This window comes from Oncorhynchus nerka, linkage group LG27 (assembly GCF_034236695.1).
Source record: "Oncorhynchus nerka isolate Pitt River linkage group LG27, Oner_Uvic_2.0, whole genome shotgun sequence".
In the NCBI taxonomy this organism is placed as follows: Eukaryota; Metazoa; Chordata; class Actinopteri; order Salmoniformes; family Salmonidae; genus Oncorhynchus; species Oncorhynchus nerka.
The window spans coordinates 72,513,856-72,534,151 of NC_088422.1; the positions used below are offsets into that span (position 1 = coordinate 72,513,856).

Genomic DNA, 20,296 nt, shown 5'->3' on the forward strand with positions numbered 1-20,296 from the left:
CTGCTCAGTTAGGAACCTGCAGTCACCATTTAAAAAGCAGACATTTTAAACCTCTACAGAGCTGCCAGAGCCCATTGATTTTGGCCAAGCTGACGAGAGTAAATTAAAGTTATTCCTTTGAACATTTAAACATTTTGGCTATTCAATACTTCTCTGTCCACTGTGTGATTAAGTGTGTACTCTAAAGTATTTCAATGTGGTTTCAATTGAACTGTTTTCATGTTGCTGATGCTGTTTTTTTTCCACAGTGTTCCTGGCAGGAATTCGAGTGAGTTTGTTTGTTTGGTCTGTTGAGCATAAATAATGAAAGGCTCAGACTGCTGCTCATAATACCCTATCAGACAACCTACAGCTGCACAATGTTTGGTTAGTGCTCTAATGCAAAAATCCCCCACAGAGAAAATTCACTTTGTTTGCAAGAAATTCTTTATTTTTCTCACCACCCATCCCAACATCACTTGGTTTGGCAAAGGACAAGATTCAGAGTGTTGAATGTAATGTTGGTGAGAAGGGCTGCTGTCGTGTCTCATATCATATCTGCAAATACATTTAGTTTACTGTGGCCACACTGGTTTCCTCTCAGGTAGAGAGAGGTAGAAGGGAGAGGATGGGAAGAAAAGAGAGCGATGGAGAGTGGCCCCACTGAAACACAGCTCATTGCCTCCTGTTAGTTACAACCTACAGAAAGTCATTCAGAGAGCGATGGAGAGTGGCCCCACTGAAACACTACACATTGCCTCCTGTTAGTTACAACCTACAGAAAGTCATTCAGAGAGCGATGGAGAGTGGCCCCACTGAAACACTACACATTGCCTCCTGTTAGTTACAACCTACAGAAAGTCATTCAGAGAGCGATGGAGAGTGGCCCCACTGAAACACTGCTCATTGCCTCCTGTTAGTTACAACCTACAGAAAGTCATTCAGAGAGCGATGGAGAGTGGCCCCACTGAAACACTGCTCATTGCCTCCTGTTAGTTACAACCTACAGAAAGTCATTCAGAGAGCGATGGAGAGTGGCCCCACTGAAACACTGCCCATTGCCTCCTGTTAGTTACAACCTACAGAAAGTCATTCAGAGAGCGATGGAGAGTGGCCCCACTGAAACACTGCTCATTGCCTCCTGTTAGTTACAACCTACAGAAAGTCATTCAGAGAGCGATGGAGAGTGGCCCCACTGAAACACTACACATTGCCTCCTGTTAGTTACAACCTACAGAAAGCCTGCAGAAAGTCATTCAGAGAGCAGATGGCCCTGGCACTTTAAGCAAGAACATTGTGCAATAGATTCAGGTTGGACTCTTATTCTAATTACAAAGAAGACTTCCAGATTGCCTGCTGTACTATCGCATAATGACATCCATATTCCAGTCATTTATTTGACTGGAGTGGGTATTCTCGTTAACTTCACCACATGATATTTTGTAGCCAAGGTTGTCACAGATTTCAGGGTCCGTCCCACCCCTCCAAGCCCACTCTCCCACCCCTAAGATGCTGCAGGGATGGGGAGACTTTTAGCCAAGCATTCTCCCCACACTGGGACAGCATTATACCCTGTTGTTCATCCCAAACAAAGCCTCAAAAAGCACACTGGCCCTCCAGTGTTTGTGCCAGTGGAACCCCTTGCATGGAAAACACAATAAATAGCATGTGTGTACGTGTGTGTGATTTTGCAGATATCCGTGTGTCATTTTGTGTGTGTTTGCATGTGTGTGTGTGTCTGTGTGTATTTCACTCACAGACATCGTTTCATGTTAAGTTTATAATACAGTGCACAGCGTCGAGAGCTCATTCTGTCTGTAGTGTCTTCAGCACCATGGGTGTCTCAGTGCCCGGACCAGGGGTTGGGGCAGTTGGTGTGGTCTCGGTGTCCGTTCCCGGTGTTTCCGCTCTGGGCCTCTCTCTTTCCGAGACCCACAGGCTCTCAGGGCTGCTTAGGCCTCTCCAGCTTCATTAAGGGCCCTGCGGTGGTGTCGGAGTCACTGTGGTGCTTCCTCTCCCTGGGGTGCTCAGCCTTGCTGCAACGGGTCCACGATGGGGAGCGCATGTAACCTCCTCTGGGCAAGGGTGGCTGGTGGTGGCCTGAGGATGATAATGAGGAGAAGGGTCAAGCTATGCACATGACAAACATTTTTTTATTTTTTTTATTTTTTTTATTTCACCTTTATTTAACCAGGTAGGCAAGTTGAGAACAAGTTCTCATTTACACCTGGCCAAGATAAAGCAAAGCAGTTCGACAGATACAACGACACAGAGTTACACATGGAGTAAAACAAACATACAGTCAATAATACAGTATAAACAAGTCTATATACAATGTGAGCAAATGAGGTGAGAAGGGAGGTAAAGGCAAAAAAGGCCATGGTGGCAAAGTAAATATAATAATATTAATATTAATAATATTATTAAACCCCTACAACTCATCCAGAACGCCGCAGCCCGTCTGGTGTTCAACCTTCCCAAGTTCTCTCACGTCACCCCGCTCCTCCGCTCTCTCCACTGGCTTCCAGTTGAAGCTCGCATCCGCTACAAGACCATGGTGCTTGCCTACGGAGCTGTGAGGGGAACGGCACCTCAGTACCTCCAGGCTCTGATCAGGCCCTACACCCAAACAAGGGCACTGCGTTCATCCACCTCTGGCCTGCTCGCCTCCCTACCACTGAGGAAGTACAGTTCCCGCGCAGCCCAGTCAAAACTGTTCGCTGCTCTGGCCCCCCAATGGTGGAACAAACTCCCTCACGACGCCAGGACAGCGGAGTCAATCACCACCTTCCGGAGACACCTGAAACCCCACCTCTTTCAGGAATACCTAGGATAGGATAAAGTAATCCTTCTCACCCCCCCCTTAAAAGATTTAGATGCACTATTGTAAAGTGGCTGTTCCACTGGATGTCTTAAGGTGAACGCACCAATTTGTAAGTCGCTCTGGATAAGAGCGTCTGCTAAATGACTTAAATGTAAATGTAAATAATATAGCAAGTAAAAGACTGGAATGGTAGTTTTGCAATGGAAGAATGTGCAAAGTAGAAATAAAAATAATGGGGTGCAAAGGAGCAAAATAAATAAATAAATAAAATACAGTTGGGAAAGAGGTAGTTGTTTGGGCTAAATTATAGGTGGGCTATGTACATGTGATGAGAGGGTGAGTAAGTTATGGATCACACACATACAGACATGCACGTCTCTTAACCACACACATAAAGTTCATGTACAGGCAAGGTGAGGTCAAGGTGCACGCCTCTCACGTATCCTGATATTTTTATGGAAAGAAAACAGACTAGGGGACATGTATGTTGTGAACCGCTCTATACAGCTCAAACATGCTGACCACGTAACCCAGAGGCCCTGGATTAAGTTTCCGCACCTTCCTGTCTGTCACTTATATCATATACACTGAGTGGACAAAACATTAGGAACATTTCCATGACAAAGACTGACCAGGTAAAATCTATGATCTCTTATTGTTATCCCTTGTTAAATCCACTTCAATCTGTGTAGGTGAGGGGGAGGAGACAGGTTAAAGAAATATTACATATTTTTAAGCCAACTTGTCCCAACTGGGGGAAGCATTGGAATCAACATGGGCCAGCATCCCTGTGGAACGCTCTTAACCACTAGTCTACCTGCTATCTCCCCCAATGGTCACCATACTGTAACTCATTTAACAAAGTAAATCAAGTCAGCAGGGGCTGTCAACTCCCTGAAGTCACCTAATGCCTCTAAAAGCTTCCTTTCTCTATGCCACTTCAGTCAACTATGTTTTCCCAAGGTTCTCCAAAAATAGTTTACAACAGTACGCAGTGGTATAGTGAGTGCAGTTTATTTCCCTACTGTAAAATAGATCAATTGGCTGTGGTTGAAAGTCATCCCGATCGCAAACACAGTAATGAACAGAATAGTTCATGCTAGTTCATGCAGCTCCACATGACCTATTCCTCTGGGATTCTTACAGCATGAGAGTTGCTCTGAATATAGAGGCAGATGAAACTATGAAGTACTCTGTCAGAGAGGCAGTGTGCAGTGAACTGAGTATCCGTTAGTGTATGTTAATGTGAATCCTATACATGTATGTGTCTCAAAGACACCGAATCCCAAGAGAAATGGAGGAGTTTAGAAAAGTAGGAGCGCTGTGTGCATGCGTGTGTGTGTGTGCATGTGCTTACGTGTGTAGTAGATGATAGATCATTTTAGTTTGATCTCTCTCTCTGCTTCTCATATCCTCTCCGGTCATTGTTATTGCTCTAAAACAGTCACATGGTCACCTCTCCTCCAATCATCAGCTCCATTTAGCCTGCTGGCTGGTTATTCCAGTTCATTATGCTCACAATGGCTGCTTGTTTTAGCCGTCACAGACATTTGTCTCACACTTATTTTTCAGTGTCTTGAGGCAACAGAACTCCACCATAGAACCACTACACAGCTCTCCGGTGTCTCTTTGGTCTATAGCCATCAGCATGCTAGATAGAGATTCTACCACTTCAGTTTTGTAGAGTGGTGATATCATGGATAGAGAATATGATTGGTTCACTAACTACTAAGGGGAGTAGAAATGAGAGCTGATTAGTGTTTAGGTGATGAGGTGATGACATCAGAGGAATGCGTTTGTGAAATGTTTTGGCAAATAGGATGTCTCTCTCTCTCTCTCTCTCTCCCCTACTACACCCTTTCTTTCTCTGTCTCTCTCCCCGAGTACCTATCTCTTTCTCTCTCTCCCGCTCCCACCCCCTCTCGTTCCACTACTACACCCTTTCTTTCCACTACTACACTTTTTCTTTCTCTGTCTCTCTCCTACGGTACCTCTTTTTCTTTGTGTCTATCTCCCCGCTCTCTTTAATCTTGAATCAACCCCCTCCCCTCATATGTGTTAATCTGCACGTCCTTGAGTGCACAAAAGGGACCGGTGTCAAGCAAGTTCACACGAATATTGGTCATACGAAGGGGCATATGAAATAAGGAAGCACTGCATCTTTACACCACTTGGTGGTGCTGTTCCTTGTTACAGAGATCACAGGATTAATAGGTGTAACTTTTTAACCCTCTACTGCACACAGATCAATGCAATTACTGTCTAATCATAAGGCACGTCCCAGCTCTCACTCTCTATGTTAAATGCTGTAACTATAGATAAACCAGCAGTGATGTATGTTCGCACACACACACACACACACACACACACGGTATTGATCCCTGAAGATTGATGGTGTCTCCATTGGATTTTAATGGGAGGGACAAGAGCCTCCTCAGCATCCTGAAAGGCTCTGTTTGCCTGAGTGCTTGTTAATTAAACTTTGTATCTGCCACCGCTGGTCCTTGTGTGTATACATCCTTACTTTCATGATGTGTCTCTGCATCTCTACCAGTATGTCTCTATCTGTGTCCTTGTCTATGTCTGTGTGTGATTAGAATGCTATAGTCTCTGTATGAGTCAGCCCATCCCTGGTCAGGGTTTTGTGATTGACAGCTCTATGAATATGGATGCAGGAGAAGCCTCATCTTCTCCCTGCAGGGTGCTGACAGAGACAGATCAGAGGATGAGACTCTCACCCCACAAACACACACCTCTATCTATCTCTCATTTAACATCCCTTACCCTCAGACCTTCATATCAGGACCCCAACCACCCCTTTCCCTATTGCTCAGGACCTACTCATAACCAACTCCCTTGAGAGTCCTCCCATTTAGTTCAGAATAGAATTTAGTTCATGAACTTCACTCAGTTGTTTGCACAATTCAAATCCAATTTTCTTAACTCAATCCCCCATCAGCGCAAAGGCACCCCCCTCTTCTCTCTCCCTCTCTCCCTCTCTGCCTCCCTCCCTCCCTCCCTGCCTCCCAGCCACCATGTCTGCAGTGTCTCGCTGTACTAAACCCCTCTGTCTAATAAGCCCTTCTGTGCTGTTGGCTCCATCAGATTCCACAACCTGTGAGTTGCTGTGAGAACAAAGTCCACAGAAAACACCAGCCTGTGCTCTACAAAGGCTCTTAAACCACAGGGAAGCACAATGCTAGTATGGCGCCAACACGCTGTGTGTACCGTGTATGTTACACCTGGTTACTGTGTGTGTGTGTGTGTGTGTGTGTGTGTGTGTGTGTGTGTGTGTATGTTACACCTGGTTCCTGTGTGTGTGTGTGTGTGTGTGTGTACCGTGTATGTTACACCTGGTTACTGTGTGTGTGTGTGTTACACCTGGTTACTGTGTGTGTGTGTGTGTGTGTGTGTGTGTGTGTGTGTGTGTGTGTGTGTGTGTGTGTGTGTGTGTGTGTGTGTGTGTGTGTGTGTGTGTGTGTGTGTGTGTGTGTGTACCGTGTATGTTACACCTGGTTACTGTGTGTGTGTGTGTACCGTGTATGTTACACCTGGTTACTGTGTGTGTGTGTGTGTATGTGTGTGTGTGTGTGTGTGTGTGTGTGTGTGTGTGTGTTACACCTGGTTACTGTGTGTGCATGCGTGCATTACATTTACATTGACATTTAAGTCATTTAGCAGACGCTCTTATCCAGAGCGACTTACAAATTGGTGCGTTCACGTGCATGCGTGCGAATGTGTGTGTGCGTTTCATGTTGGGACTGGGACGTCAGTTATGGTGGCCCTCTTTGTGCCGTCCTTTCAGAGGCCCCAGTGGACTCTGATTTATGAGCAAGACTACTACGGTTACCCTGAATGGAAATGTTTTCCCCCAGTCTTGCCCACAGCTGCTGCTACAGTATAGTGGGTGGTTGTGTTATTTTTGTCTGCTTGGAAAGCTTCAACCTGCCTTGTTAACACTGAGGAACCACAGCATCAAAACGCACAGATTGGATCGATCTGGAAACATCACCATGCGTTGCCCATCCCCCTTCGATGGTAGTAGATTTGAAGGCAGCAGAAGGGTATATTCTACTGTATATGGTAATGAGATCACCTAGCCAGTGACTATCTCTGGTAAAGTGGTGACAGTAAGAGCTGCAGTGTCCTCTCTCTATCATCCTGTGTCATCACAGGGTGTGACTGTCAGAGCCTGGGCTCTCCCGGAGACACTGTAGAGGAGATGACTCACTTCCACACAGATCTGGGATCAGCTTTCCCTCCCCCTATACTAATCTTAACCATTGGGGGGGGACACAAAATTGACCATAGATCAGTGTCTAGGGGCAACTCTATTCTACTGCCTCACTCAGATGAGTTTTAAGGTGGTCAAAGTGATCCTGGGGTGTGTAGTTTAAAAAGGATCGTTGAGGTGATAATGGTCATAATGGGCATTGTAGTCTCTGTAAAGATCTGGTATGTCATCTCTTGTTATATATCTATTTCACATACACAGAGAAGATGCAGATACTGACTGTACAGAGGGGTGGGGGCCTACCAATGCAGCTGTACACATTTAGCTTATCTAATTTGTTGTCCTCCCTTTTTCCTCTGGTCTTCCCTCACTTCTCTAACTCTCTCTGGCCTTGATCCCTCCATCCCCTCCTCATCCCTCCATCCCCTCCTCATCCCTTCATCCCCTCCTCATCCCCCCAGCCCCTCCCTTTCTTCTGACCATCTCATCTGCCAACTCTGATCCCTGGGCTGTCCTGACTGGCAGGTGTCCAAAACACAAGTGCCCACACAGCTTCCATTACCCCTGTCTGTCCACTGGTTGCGTGGTGCAGTATCATCTTGCAAAATGACAATGTCATTAATCCTTGCGTTTCTTCTGTCTTTACTCCATTTCTGTCTGTGTTGGAGGTTGAGGTACTCTTTCTTCTACCTTGTCCAGAATTCATTGGCTAAGAATTGTACTCTGCGCCATCTCTTGCGGAGATAAAGATCTTCCTTGATGAACTGTCCAGGTGGCGGTAAGATATCTGTGGACTTCATTGTTAAGATGTGATTTGGCGTGAGAGGTTCTGGACCCAATGGATCATTCAGATATTCCGTAGTTAGGGGCCTACTATTTAAAATCGCCATGACTTCATAGAGAAAGGTACGCAGAGAAGCGGTGTCGAGTCTTCCGTCTGACTGATCAAGAGTGGATGTTAAGACACTTCGTATCGTGCAGATTTGCCTTTCCCAAACACCACCCATGTGACTTGAAGATGGGGTGTTCATGATAAACTCGCATCCAAGTTCCTTCAGTCGTGTTTGATCCATTTCTTTCAGGGCGTCCACAAACTCGCGTCTTGCGCCAATGAAGTTGCTGCCTTGATCACATCTGATTTGACGAACATTACCACGTATGGCAATGAATGAACGCAGGGAATTGATAAAAGCGTCGGTGGTTAAGTCGTCAAGCATTTCAATGTGAACTGCTCGGGAGCCCATGCAAGTGAGTAGGAGCCCATAACGTTTTAACTCTCTTCTTCCGTCCTTGGCATAGAAAGGTCCAAAGCAGTCCATCCCGCAGTATGTGAAGGGAGGCGCGGTCTCCATGCGTTCCTTCGGAAGATCTGCCATCCTTTGCCCTTCTGAATTTCCTGCATTTCACACATTTGTAGATGTGAGAGGAAACTGCATTGCTGCATCCTAGGATCCATATACCGTTGGATCACAGCTCATTGATCGTCATTCCACGTCCTTGGTATCGTACTCTTTCATGATAGTGCTTGACGAGCAGGATTGCGGGATCTCTTGGCAGGATTGCGGGATGCTTCACATGGGAATGAAGAGTTCCAAGCGACCTCCCACCCTGAGGATACCTTGCTCATCCAGAAATGGACTCAATTTATGCAACTTGCAATTTTAAGCCTATGGCTTCCTTGACACGTCATTTGAGCCTGGCAATAGCTTTTACCACTCTTGCCCAGTCTGAGAACTTATGAAGGTGATCTAGTAATGATCTTTCTTCCTTTGCTTGGGTATCATGGACCAGGGATTTCAGCTCTGGATCATTGTCTGAGAACTCTTCCCCCTTGACTTGTCCTTTGGGAAGTTCTTCATGCCAAAGAATGTCTGGACCTGTGAACCAGTTGGAAGCCATGAGCTGTTCTGATGTGAGACCTCTGGAAGCATGATCCGCAGGATTCTCTTCAGAGGTCACATATCTCCATTGTTAGGGATCTGTGCTTTGCTTAATGCATTGAATACGGTTAGCTACAAAGACGTGGAATCTTCTGGCTTCATTGTTGATGTAGCCAAGAACTACCTTCGAGTCTGTCCAGAAGTATTCCTGTAGACCTTGTATCTCTAGCTCCTTTTTGAGCATGTCACTTCTTCGAACAGCTACCACCGCTGCTGAAAGTTCCAGTCGTGGTATGGTCGTAACCTTGGAGGGGGCGACTCTCGACTTCCCCATAACTAGGGAGCAATGAACTTCTCCTGCGGTGGTGATTGTTCTGAGGTATGAGCACTCTCCATAACCTGCGGTACTAGCGTCGGAGAAGTGATGGAGCTCATAACTCTGCACCTCCTTGAAACTTGATGGCAAGTAGCTTTGTTGGATCCTTACTTCAGACAAGTTTTGTAGACCTTGGAGCCAGAATTCCCACTGGGAACGTAGGTCATCTGGAAGGGGGTCATCCCAGTCGATTTTCTCACGACACATCCGCTGCAAGATCTGCTTCCCCGCCAGGACAAAGGGTGCCACAAACCCAAGCGGATCATATACAGAGGCTACTGTAGACAACACTCCTCTTCTTGTGAGTGGGCGTTCCTTGACAACTACTCTAAACTGGAACTTGTCTGATGCGACACACCACAGTACACCAAGCGCTCTCTCCATGTGTGGTTCACCCAGAGCCATATCCAGGTCTTTGGCACCCTTGGCACGTTCTTCCTTGGGAATTGTGGCTATAACGTCCTTGCTGTTAGAGATAAACTTGTGCAACCGAAGTTTGCCGATGCTGCAAAGCTCTCTTGCTTCTTTCACCAGCTGGGCCGCTTCAGCTTCAGACGATACGCTCGTCAACCCATCATCAACATAAAAGTTCCTTTCTATGAACTGGATAGACTTCTCGCTGAAGCTTCCTCGTCCTTCGGCATCAAGATGTTTGAGACCATAGTTGGCGCAACCAGGAGATGAAGCTGCGCCGAACAAGTGGACCTTCATACGATACACTGAGGGTTGAGACTCTAGATCTCCGTTCTCCCACCAAAGGAACCGTAGATAATCTTGGTCTTCTGCTTTCACATGAAACTGGTGGAACATGCGCTCTACGTCACACATGATTGCAACTGGACCCTTACGAAAACGACAAAGGACGCCCAGCAATGTGTTTGTCAACTCTGGACCGGTAAGGAGATGATCATTCAAGGACGTCTCTCGAAACTTAGCTGAGCAGTCAAAGACAACTCGTATCTTCCCAGGCTTTTGTGGGTGATAAACCCCATGGTGCGGGATGTACCATTCTGGATGCTTGTTAATTTCCTCTTTAGAGACCTTCTCAGCATCTCCACAAGCTATAGTCTCTTCCATGAATGCTGTGTAGTCCTTGTAGTACTGCTCGTCTCTCCTTAGCCTCCTTTCCAGGCACTTGAGTCGGTGAACTGCACATGTTTTATTGTTCGGCAGATTGGGTCTTTCTTCCTTAAACGGCAGCGGCATCTCATAATGTCCATTGTCCTTACGTCTGATGCCCTCTTTCATTTTCTTCAGGAACCGGATATCCTCTTGAGATATGAGGTCCTCTTCTGCAGCTCTCTCGTTGAAGTCAGATTCAAGCGTCTTGATAATGTCCAGTGTTGTGATTACCTCTCTTACACGTGTTCTACAAACATAGTGTACTTGATTTGTGAGGTTGGAAGAAGATTGAAGGTTTGGCATCACCTGTCTAACGATAACCCGATGACTCACTCCAATAGGGTCGCCATAGTCGATACATGGATTTCCATAGCCGACTATGCTCCAGCCAAGATCTGTTCTCTGAGCAAAAGGCTGATTTCCCTTACCAGACACAATTTCTCTTGGAAGGAGAGCCTGGGAGCAGTTGTAGCCAATTAAGAGACCGACATCACAGCTCTGTTGAGGAGCAATCTCCTCTGCAATGTGTTCAAGATGAGACCATGCTCTTGCAGTCTCTGGAGTAGGAATATGATCTCTGTTTGCAGGAATAAACTCTCTCGAATAGGTCGTTGGCAGAGGGATTTTCTTCTCCAAGTAAAGCCCTCTAACCTGCAAACCAGACAGCTTCTGGCAGGGCACAATGGTATTCCTTGAAGCCATTGTAGAGAGTTTCAGTTGGACTGGCTCCTTCCTTGTATTGAGAGCCTTTGTTGTCTCTTCAAGGATAAAAGTGGTGTCGCTCTGGGTGTGCATACACAAGAACTTCACGATCTGGCTCACTTGTGGTTGACACCCATACTGGAATGATTGTGGAGGTGTGAGTGTTGTTAATGTCCCTTACGACTCTGTTAGATATGGCCTCAATTGACGCTCTTGTCCCCTTATCTTGTGGGGTCTTTCTATCCCTTAACCTTTCTTTAGTACGATCTTCGTGCAGGCAGGATGGATGCCTCCTCTGACACGTGTCGCAGGTGTTCCTGTTATCACAATCTTTCGAGCGATGCCCAGGCCTTAAACAGCCAAAGCACAATTTATTCTCTTGAACAAACTTCTGTCGCTCTGCGGTGGGCTTATCCATGAACTTCCAGCATTTGTGGAGACTGTGGCCTGACTTCTCACAGAAGACACAACTAGTAACAGTATCTTTCTCATCAGAGTTAGTTGCTAATACCCTTGCTCCGGGGCTTTGAATCCTTGGCGTCTTAGGTTTTCCATCTTCGCTTGGTTTCAAAGCATGAAGGGATGTCACAGGATTGCAAGAGATCTTTGCTTCTCTCGTGAGAAACTTCACAAACTGACTGGAAAGATCTCAGTTTCCTCTAAGATGTCTATGACCTTTCTATTCCATCTTGAAGTTAGCCAATCTGGAAGTTTAGTGAGGATCTTTTGGTTTTCATTACAGTCATTAAGCACCTCCAGGCCCCTATTCTGAGACATAGCAGCCTCACAGCTGCGAAGAAAGTCTACAAGGTCTCTAACTGTCCTTGGATCCTATCTTAGGCCATGCATTGAGCTTATCTCTGAAGGACTTGGCGATTAGGAATTTGTTTCCGTACCTTTCTTCAAGAATGGTCCATGCAGCATAGTAGGCTGACTCTGTTCCTAACATAAAGTAACTTTCGATGGCTTTCTTGGCAGGCCTACCAATATATTTTCTCAAGTAATATATCTTCTCAGTTGCTGGTATGTTCTTCCTGTCTATCAGAGTCTGAAAAGAGACCTTCCAGTCAGTGAACGAGAGTGGTTCTCCATTGAATGTTACTGGTTCTGGTATGGGGAGGCGGCTTTCACTGATTGATTCCGCTAGTAACCTGAACATGGTCTTGGTGCCATCTTCTTGCTGTGTGCTTGTCACAACATGTGGTGAGAGACTGTGAAATGAGCCACTTCTGTGCATGACTTCTTTCACAGATTTGCAGTTAGAGAGTAGTTCTCTCTTCTCGTCCTCTGAGTTTTCATCTTGCTCATACACTTGCATTCGCGCCTTGGCAGCATTTAGTTTCTTGAGCACTTCTAGGCGCTCTAACTCTCTACGCTTGTCTTCTAGTGTCCTTCCTCTGGCAGCATTTTCTACCTCTAACTTGACTCACAGCCTAGCTTCTTCTAAGCTGCGTTTCACAGCCTCAGCTTCTTGCTCCGCTGTCCTCTTCTTATCTTCATCTTCGAGTCGCTGAAGCTCTTCTAGTTGGCGTTCTTGCTTAACCATTACTTCTAAAGCTGCTTGGTTAGCAGCAACTTCCGCCGCAGCCTCTTGTCTCTTGACAGATGACACGCTTGAGCATCTGGAGTTGACCTTTGAGTTGCTTTGAGACTGGGAGGAAGCACTTGAGGGCTGATAGTTGAGACTTGACTTATGTGAGAGTTCGGACATGCACAAGGAATTGCTGTCCTTCCAGTGCAACCCTATCTGGTTACTTTGTCCTTCTTCCCTGCCTTTTAAATGACACCTTACAGTCTTGATAATAGACATTGTAACTGCTTCACAAGTATCAACTCTGCGTCGTATATCGTTGTCGGGAATGTCGATTTGACGCAAATTTACATAGACAAGGTTTAGCTCTGTAGAGGTATGGCTAATCTTGTTTAAGAGGTCTTCTAGTAGGTCTTCAGAGCAACAGCCTGTCAGTGACAGTTTTGCTTCCTTTACCAGAGCATTCCACTTCTCATAGCTGACCCTGAAACGATGTTCGAGCTGTCTCCACCTTTCGTCGCGCAGTTCTCTGCCCTTTTCAGTTAACCTGCGGACCCTCTCACCTTTTCGTGGCTCTTGTTGTGCTATCTCATTAGCAGCCTCTGTATCATCATTCACTGGCCAAAGTGACTCCACACCAGTCTGGGCCTCTTCCTGCTGTTCTGTTTGTTCTGATGAAGGCTCGAAGTTTGCGAGGTGTTGCTGCAGCTGCTCAACTTGACAAATCAATTCTAGCTAAGGTTTGGATAAGTGAGTAGGTAATTTATACTCTAATTCACTGTAATTTAAACCTCAGTACGTGGTATAAACATGTATAATGCTTGTAACAAAGGCTTGAACAAACACCTTACCAAACAATTACACTATTAACTTACAGGTGAAAATAGAATTAATAGGTGTACGCTGACCCTTAATGTTTGTGACTATATATATTTTTTTAGTAAGTATCAAATAATATTTTTAATTAATACACATACCAGCGATACATTAAGATAGAAAGAGCAAATGCATAATACCAGAGTCTTTATGAAATAGACAACTATCTCCAGTCCTTACGAATTGTAATCTTAAAGTCTCTTATTAGCTGTTCACAAGGCTAGGACCACCTTCAAACACCTTGACTTGTACTTGCGTGTCTGACTTTCCTGTTAGTCTTGACCTTATGTTGCCTCACGATGCTTCCTTATGTGGAGATTTTCTTCTTAGTTTCCAGGTAGGTGCAAAACTCTTATCTGGCAGATGACAGGGTCTACCAGGATTTGGGACTCTTGTAGACGTTTTACAGCTGGATGAGATTCTTCTTTCTCTCTTGCTCGTGAAGAGCATTGAGTTCTCACTGTCGCTCTGTTCAGTAACCACGAGCACAACCGTTCCTTGATTTTAACTGGCGGCTTTATTCTGTAGTTTTAGTCAGAATTATCACCTTCCGTGAGAACTATAAAGTAAATGAAAAATACAGTTAAGCACACTCTTACAACCTTATCTTACGAGTGACTTATTAGCTTGGTATAACTCTGAAGTGCTTACATACATAAGTTTAACCGGCGTTATAACGGGTTCAGATTAAACACATGAATAAAGGAAAAAATACCTCATTGTCTGCTTATTACAGAAGGGAGGAAATCAAACTTCACACTTATTATTCCTGGCATGAATTCACACTTCATCCTAACATACACTCTTCAACCTTTATGAACTACACCCGATGACATGAAAACTTAGCTAACGCAGCGCAGGATTGCCTTCCCTCCAAAAGTGTGTTGCTACAATAAGGATCCCCGTTACAACAGTATTAGCTACGTAGTTCCGCTTGTATTATCATTTCCCCGCACAGCGGACACGTAAACAATTCAAACAAAAGACAACGACATAACCTGTAAGTCTAACTGTCAGTTACACCAATGCAGCTGTACACATTTAGCTTATCTAATTTGTTGTCCTCCCTTTTTCCTCTGGTCTTCCCTCACTTCTCTAACTCTCTCTGGCCTTGATCCCTCCATCCCCTCCTCATCCCTCCATCCCCTCCTCATCCCTTCATCCCTCCATTCCCTCCTCATCCCCCCATCCCCCCAGCCCCTCCATTTCTTCTGACCATCTCATCTGCCAACTCTGATCCCTGGGCTGTCCTGACTGGCAGGTGTCCAAAACACAAGTGCCCACACAGCTTCCATTACTCCTGTCTGTCTAGTATACAGTTAAAGAGGAGAGGAGAGAAATTAAAATAAAATAAAGGAAAGTGATGGAAAAGAGTAAAAACAGAAGAAAATAAGAGGGATACATAAATCATGTGTAAGTGTACAGTCATTTTGTTTAAGGCCTGATGATGATAACAGTATCTACAGCTCAGGAGAGTCCTGGCCTTGTATCCAGCTGAGAACAGTAAATAATTCAGGACTGCATTCAGAGTGAACTCCCTCAGCCTCCCCTATCTTCCTTTCCTCCTCCCCTTCAGTTTCCCACACAAACCAATCTCACTATCCCACTCTCCCCCTGGCCTTCCCCTCCTCTTCCTCCCCTCTCTTCTTTTACCTTTGACTAACCCTCCATTCACCCTCTTCCCCAACAGCCTCTCTCACATTCTCCTCCACCCGCTTTTCCCCAGCCAATCTACTCTTACCCCCCCCCCCCCCCGCCCCCAACTCACCCTCTCCTTTTCCCCACGGCTTTACACTGACTGAAATGACTTCCTCCTGCCTACTGACCTAGGTTCACAACACACTCCTATGGAATACCCAGCCACTCTACCTTTAAAGACTACAGTCTACATATTATGCACATTATCCACCCATACATTCCCTTCATGTAGCCATGTCAAGGTCTTTAGATCCTTTCACCTTGATAAGCAGTTAGACAATCCATTTACTGTACAAGCAAGCCACCTTACTCCTTCACTGTAATACACTCTATACCTCTGGCTACAGAGCTTGTTATTTATCATTAGAGCAGGTGGTGATACTGAAGGAGCCTTAAGGGAACACAGATATAACAAGGAAGTAACAGAACAGCTGGATCTCACAGCTGAGATGTGTCCTGTCCTCCCTGGGTAAGGTAATACCAACCCCTGATAAACAAGTCCCTCTTTCTCACACACACACACACACACACACACACACACACACACACACACACACACACACACACACACACACACACACACACACACACACACACACACACACACACACACACACACACACACACACACACACACACACACACACACACACACACACACACACAGGCCTGGACACTGGGGAGCAGCTGTACAGTCTGGCCTGGACACTGGGGAGCAGCTGTACAGTCTGGCCTGGACACTGGGGAGCAGCTGTACAATCTAGATAGTTTTGGCCTGGACACTGGGCAGCAGCTGTACAGTCTGGATAGTCTGGCATGGACACTGGGGAGCAGCTGTACAGTCTGGATAGTATGGCCTGGACACTGGGAAGCAGCTGGACAGTCTGGCCTGGACACTGGGGAGCAGCTGTACAGTCTGGATAGTCTGGCCTGGACACTGGGGAGCAGCTGTACAGTCTGGATAGTCTGGACTGGACACTAGAGAGCAGCTGTAGTCGTTAGTCATGCATGTGTGTATGAGTGTGTGTGTTTGAAAGGGTATGTGTATCTCTGTATCCCTTCTTGATTCCGCACGCAAAACACACTCATATCTGAGCACATTGTACCACTGCTGGAGTGAGTCAGAGTGTCACTGTCTGATCTATGAGTGGGAAATAGAGAAAACACCAGCCAATGACAAAGCACTTTGAGCTACTTGGCAATGAAGATAGGATGCAAACCAGCATACATCTACTGAATGCAGATACAGTGAGGGAAAAAAGTATTTGATCCCCTGCTGATTTTGTACGTTTGCCCACTGACAAAGAATTGATCAGTCTATAAATTTAATGGTAGGTTTATTTGAACAGTGAGAGACAGAATAACAACAAAAAAATCCAGAAAAAACACATGTCAAAAATGTTATAAATTGATTTGCATTTTAATGAGGGAAATAAGTATTTCACTGTAGATCGCAGTGGAGGAAGACCAACTTTATCCAATTCAACATAATGTAAAGGGCATACGTACGGTTACATACAGTGCATTCGGAAAGTATTCAGACCCCTTGACCTTTTACACATTTTGTTATGTTACAGCCTTCTAAAATTGATCAAATTGTTGTTTTCCTTCGTCAATCTACACACAATACCCCATAATGACAAAGCAAAAACAGATTTGAGACATTTTTGTAAATGTATTAAATATAAAAAACTGAAATATCACATTTACATAAGTATACAGACCCTTTACTCAGTACTTTGTTGAAGCACCTTTGGCAGCGATTACAGCCTTGAGTCTTCTTGAGTATGACGCTTCAAGCTTGGCACACCTGTATTTGGGGAGTTTTTCCCATTCTTCTCTGCAGATCATCTCAAGCTCTGTCAGGTTGGATGGGGAGTGTTGCTGTACAGCTATTTTCAGGTCTCTCCAGAGATGTTCGATCAGGTTCAAGTCCGGGCTCTGGCTGGGCCACTCATGGATATTCAGAGACTTGTCCCGAAGCGACTCCTGCATTGTCTTGGCTGTGTGCTTAGGATCGTTGTTCTGCTGGAAGGTGAACCTTCGGCCCAGTCAGAGGTCCTGGGCGCTATGTAGCAGGTTTTCATCAAGGATCTCTCTGTACTTGTCTCCATTCATCCTTCCCTCAATCCTGACTAGTCTCCCAGTCCCTGCCGTTGAAAAACATCCCCACAGCATGATGCTGCCACCACCATGCTTCATCGTAGGGATGGTACCAGGTTTCCTCCAGACATAACGCTTGGCATTCAGGCCAAATAGTTCAATCTTGGTTTCATCAGACCAGAGAATCTTGTTTCTCATCATCTGAGAGTCCTTTAGGTGTCTTTTGGCAAACTCCAAGTGGGCTGTCATGTGCCTTTTACTGAGGAGTGGTTTCCGTCTTGCTACTCTACCCTAAAAGCCTGATTGTTGGAGTGCTGCAGTGATGGTTGTCCTTCTGGAAGGTTATTCTGTCTCCACAGAGGAACTCTGGAGCTTTGTCAGAGTGACCATCAGGTTCTTGGTCACCTCCCTGACCAAGCCCTTCTCCGCCGATTGCTCAGTTTGGCCAGGCGGCCAGCTCTAGGAAGAGTCTCGCTTCTTCCATTTAAGAATGATGGAGGCCACTGTGTTCTTGGGGACTTTCAATTCTGCATAATTTTTGGGTACCCTTCTCTCGATCTGTGCCTCGACACAATCCTGTCTCGGAGCTCTATGGAAAATTCCTTCAACCTCATGCCGTGGTTTTTGCTCTGACATGCATTGCCAACTGTGGGACCTTATATAGACAGGTGTGCCTTTCCAAATCATGTCCAATCAAATGAATTTACTACAAGTGGACTCCAATCAAGTTGTGGAAACATCTCAAGAATGATCAATGGAATCAGGATGCACCTGAGCTCAATTTCGGAATCTCATAGCAAAGGGTCTGAATACATATGTAAAAGGTATCTGTTTTTTATTTTTTATACTTTTGCAAAAAAAGAAAATGTTTTAACTTTTTCATTATGGAATATTGTGTGTAGATTGAGGAGGTAAAAAAATAGTTTAATCAATTTTAGAGTAAGGCTGTAACGTAAACAAATATGGAAAAAGTCTCGGGGTCTGAATACTTTCTGAATGCACTGTATGGATGTGAAAATAAACACTTTTATCAGGGTCTGTATTACACATTGAGACAATATTATTGGTGTTTTGATCCCATTTACCACCACTCTGCTATCTTAGTACACTAGTCCTGACTCCCATTCACTAGCCATAGGTCTTAATACAACACCTAAAATCTCCGCACGGTCCCTGACCTCCTCGACAGTATCACCCCACTGAGTGAGATTATGGCCATCACACGACGCTGATTATTCCTCCTGCTGGGCTTTTTATTGTCCGATTCGTCAGTAAAACTGCTGCACTATATCAGAGGCTATAGCTGGATGGCTGGGGATATACTGTTGTTCTTCCTGTGAGTTTTATGGCTGTGGTGCTCACCGCACAAGCCCTGTGGTGAGGTCCTGCCGTCAGGATCAGGATATCTGGCATATTCACTGGAGCTCAGGGAGCCATCAGTCTCTTGTGGAGAAATGGGAAACCTTGCTGTGGTGGAGAGGGAATCACCACCTCTCATGTATTTCTCTTTCATGTTTCTCCCTTTCTCCCCCCCGCTCCCCTTTTTTAATGCTCCCTCTCCCTCTCCCCTCTCTGCCTCTCTCTGTCACTAGGGGTCCCCAGCACACTGATCTACCTAGTCAGGTGCCTCCTCCTCCCCTCAGCGGGATTATTCTAGGAGGAGGTTTTGGGGTACAGCACAATGCAGTGATTAAAGCAGCCTGAGAGTTGTAGGTGTGTGTGTGTGTGTGTGTGTGTGTGTGTGTGTGTGTGTGTGTGTGTGTGTGTGTGTGTGTGTGTGTGTGTGTGTGTGTGTGTGTGTGTGTGTGTGTGTGTGTGTGTGTGTGTGTGTGTGTGTGTGCGTGCGTGAAAAAACAGACTTGGTTGACTTTCTGTGTAATGAAAAGAAAATGTGTCTCCTTGCCTGTGACAGACGTGTTTGGGAAACTGAACGAACTGAACGCAGGCATGCAGAGGAAATTCAAAAACCTTCTACAGATGAGTGACCGAATCAGTGGATTCAGAGGAAAGGATTCTTATTGAAGAGAGTCATTCAAAAGTGAACCATGCCCCCTTCCTTTTCTAACAGAAAACAGCATCAGTAAGTGTCCCACACAAGTGAAGACTACTCACCTCTTTGCACTTTGGCACCTACTTCTCAATCCATTTGACTGTGATCCTTGCTCAATTGACATGCTGGTAAGGGAAATTGAATGGCTGATTAAGCTGTCATTCACAGATCACTACAGAGGAGTTTTGGTTCCTGACTCAAAGGGAATACTCTGACATCTCTGACACTGACATCATCTGACATTGATGCTGCATTCAAAACAACTGGGAATTCCGACTTCAGTGCGATCAAGTGAACTGGGAACTGAAAAAATGAGCTCCGACTGGAAAAAGATTGTTTTGAATTGTCATCCAACTCGGAATTCCAACTCTGGAACTCTGGCCTCTTAGAGCTCTGACTTTCCGACCTGAAGATCACTGACATCATTATTTGACCTTGTTTTTTTCTGAGTTCCCAGTTGTCTTAAAAGCACCATTAAACTCATGGTACCCTTTGCCAACTTATATATGTATGAAGCTGGATTCTGTGCTCACGTCTGCATTATAACCAAATATCGGTCCAGGTTGGATGTGACAGCAGAAATGAGGTGCGCACTGTCGAACGTGTCCCCGGACTTTGAGATACTCCGACCCCACATGCATCAAGTACACCCATCTCGTTATTGGTAGTGAGAAAAGATACATTTTGTCAGACTAATTTGCAGATGACTGTCATAGCCCCACATAAAATGTATGTGATGGTGAGTTGAGAAGACAATCAAAAATACTGTTAGAATGTTTTTCAATTGACTGCCATAACTTTTTTACTTGGGGCTAACATTGGCTGTTATTTACATATTTATTTTCACATGGTTGGGGTCGTGAGAATTTTCCACTATCAAAATGTGGTTGTGGGCCAAAAAAGTTTCGGAACCCCTGACTT

At 45.3% G+C, this 20,296-nt stretch overlaps 1 protein-coding gene across 1 annotated transcript in view; it reads right to left on the reverse strand.

Annotated features, from left to right (window-relative positions):
• Positions 1 to 408: 408 nt before the first annotated feature.
• Positions 409 to 20,296, reverse strand: part of LOC115112385 (dysbindin domain-containing protein 1-like) — a 29,676-nt gene continuing 9,788 nt past the window's right edge. Inside the window, exon 3 of the mRNA XM_065011161.1 lies at positions 409 to 2,079. Coding sequence (XP_064867233.1) covers positions 1,922 to 2,079 — 158 coding nt within the window. The 3' untranslated portion in view covers positions 409 to 1,921. The remainder of the gene's footprint in view (positions 2,080 to 20,296) is intronic.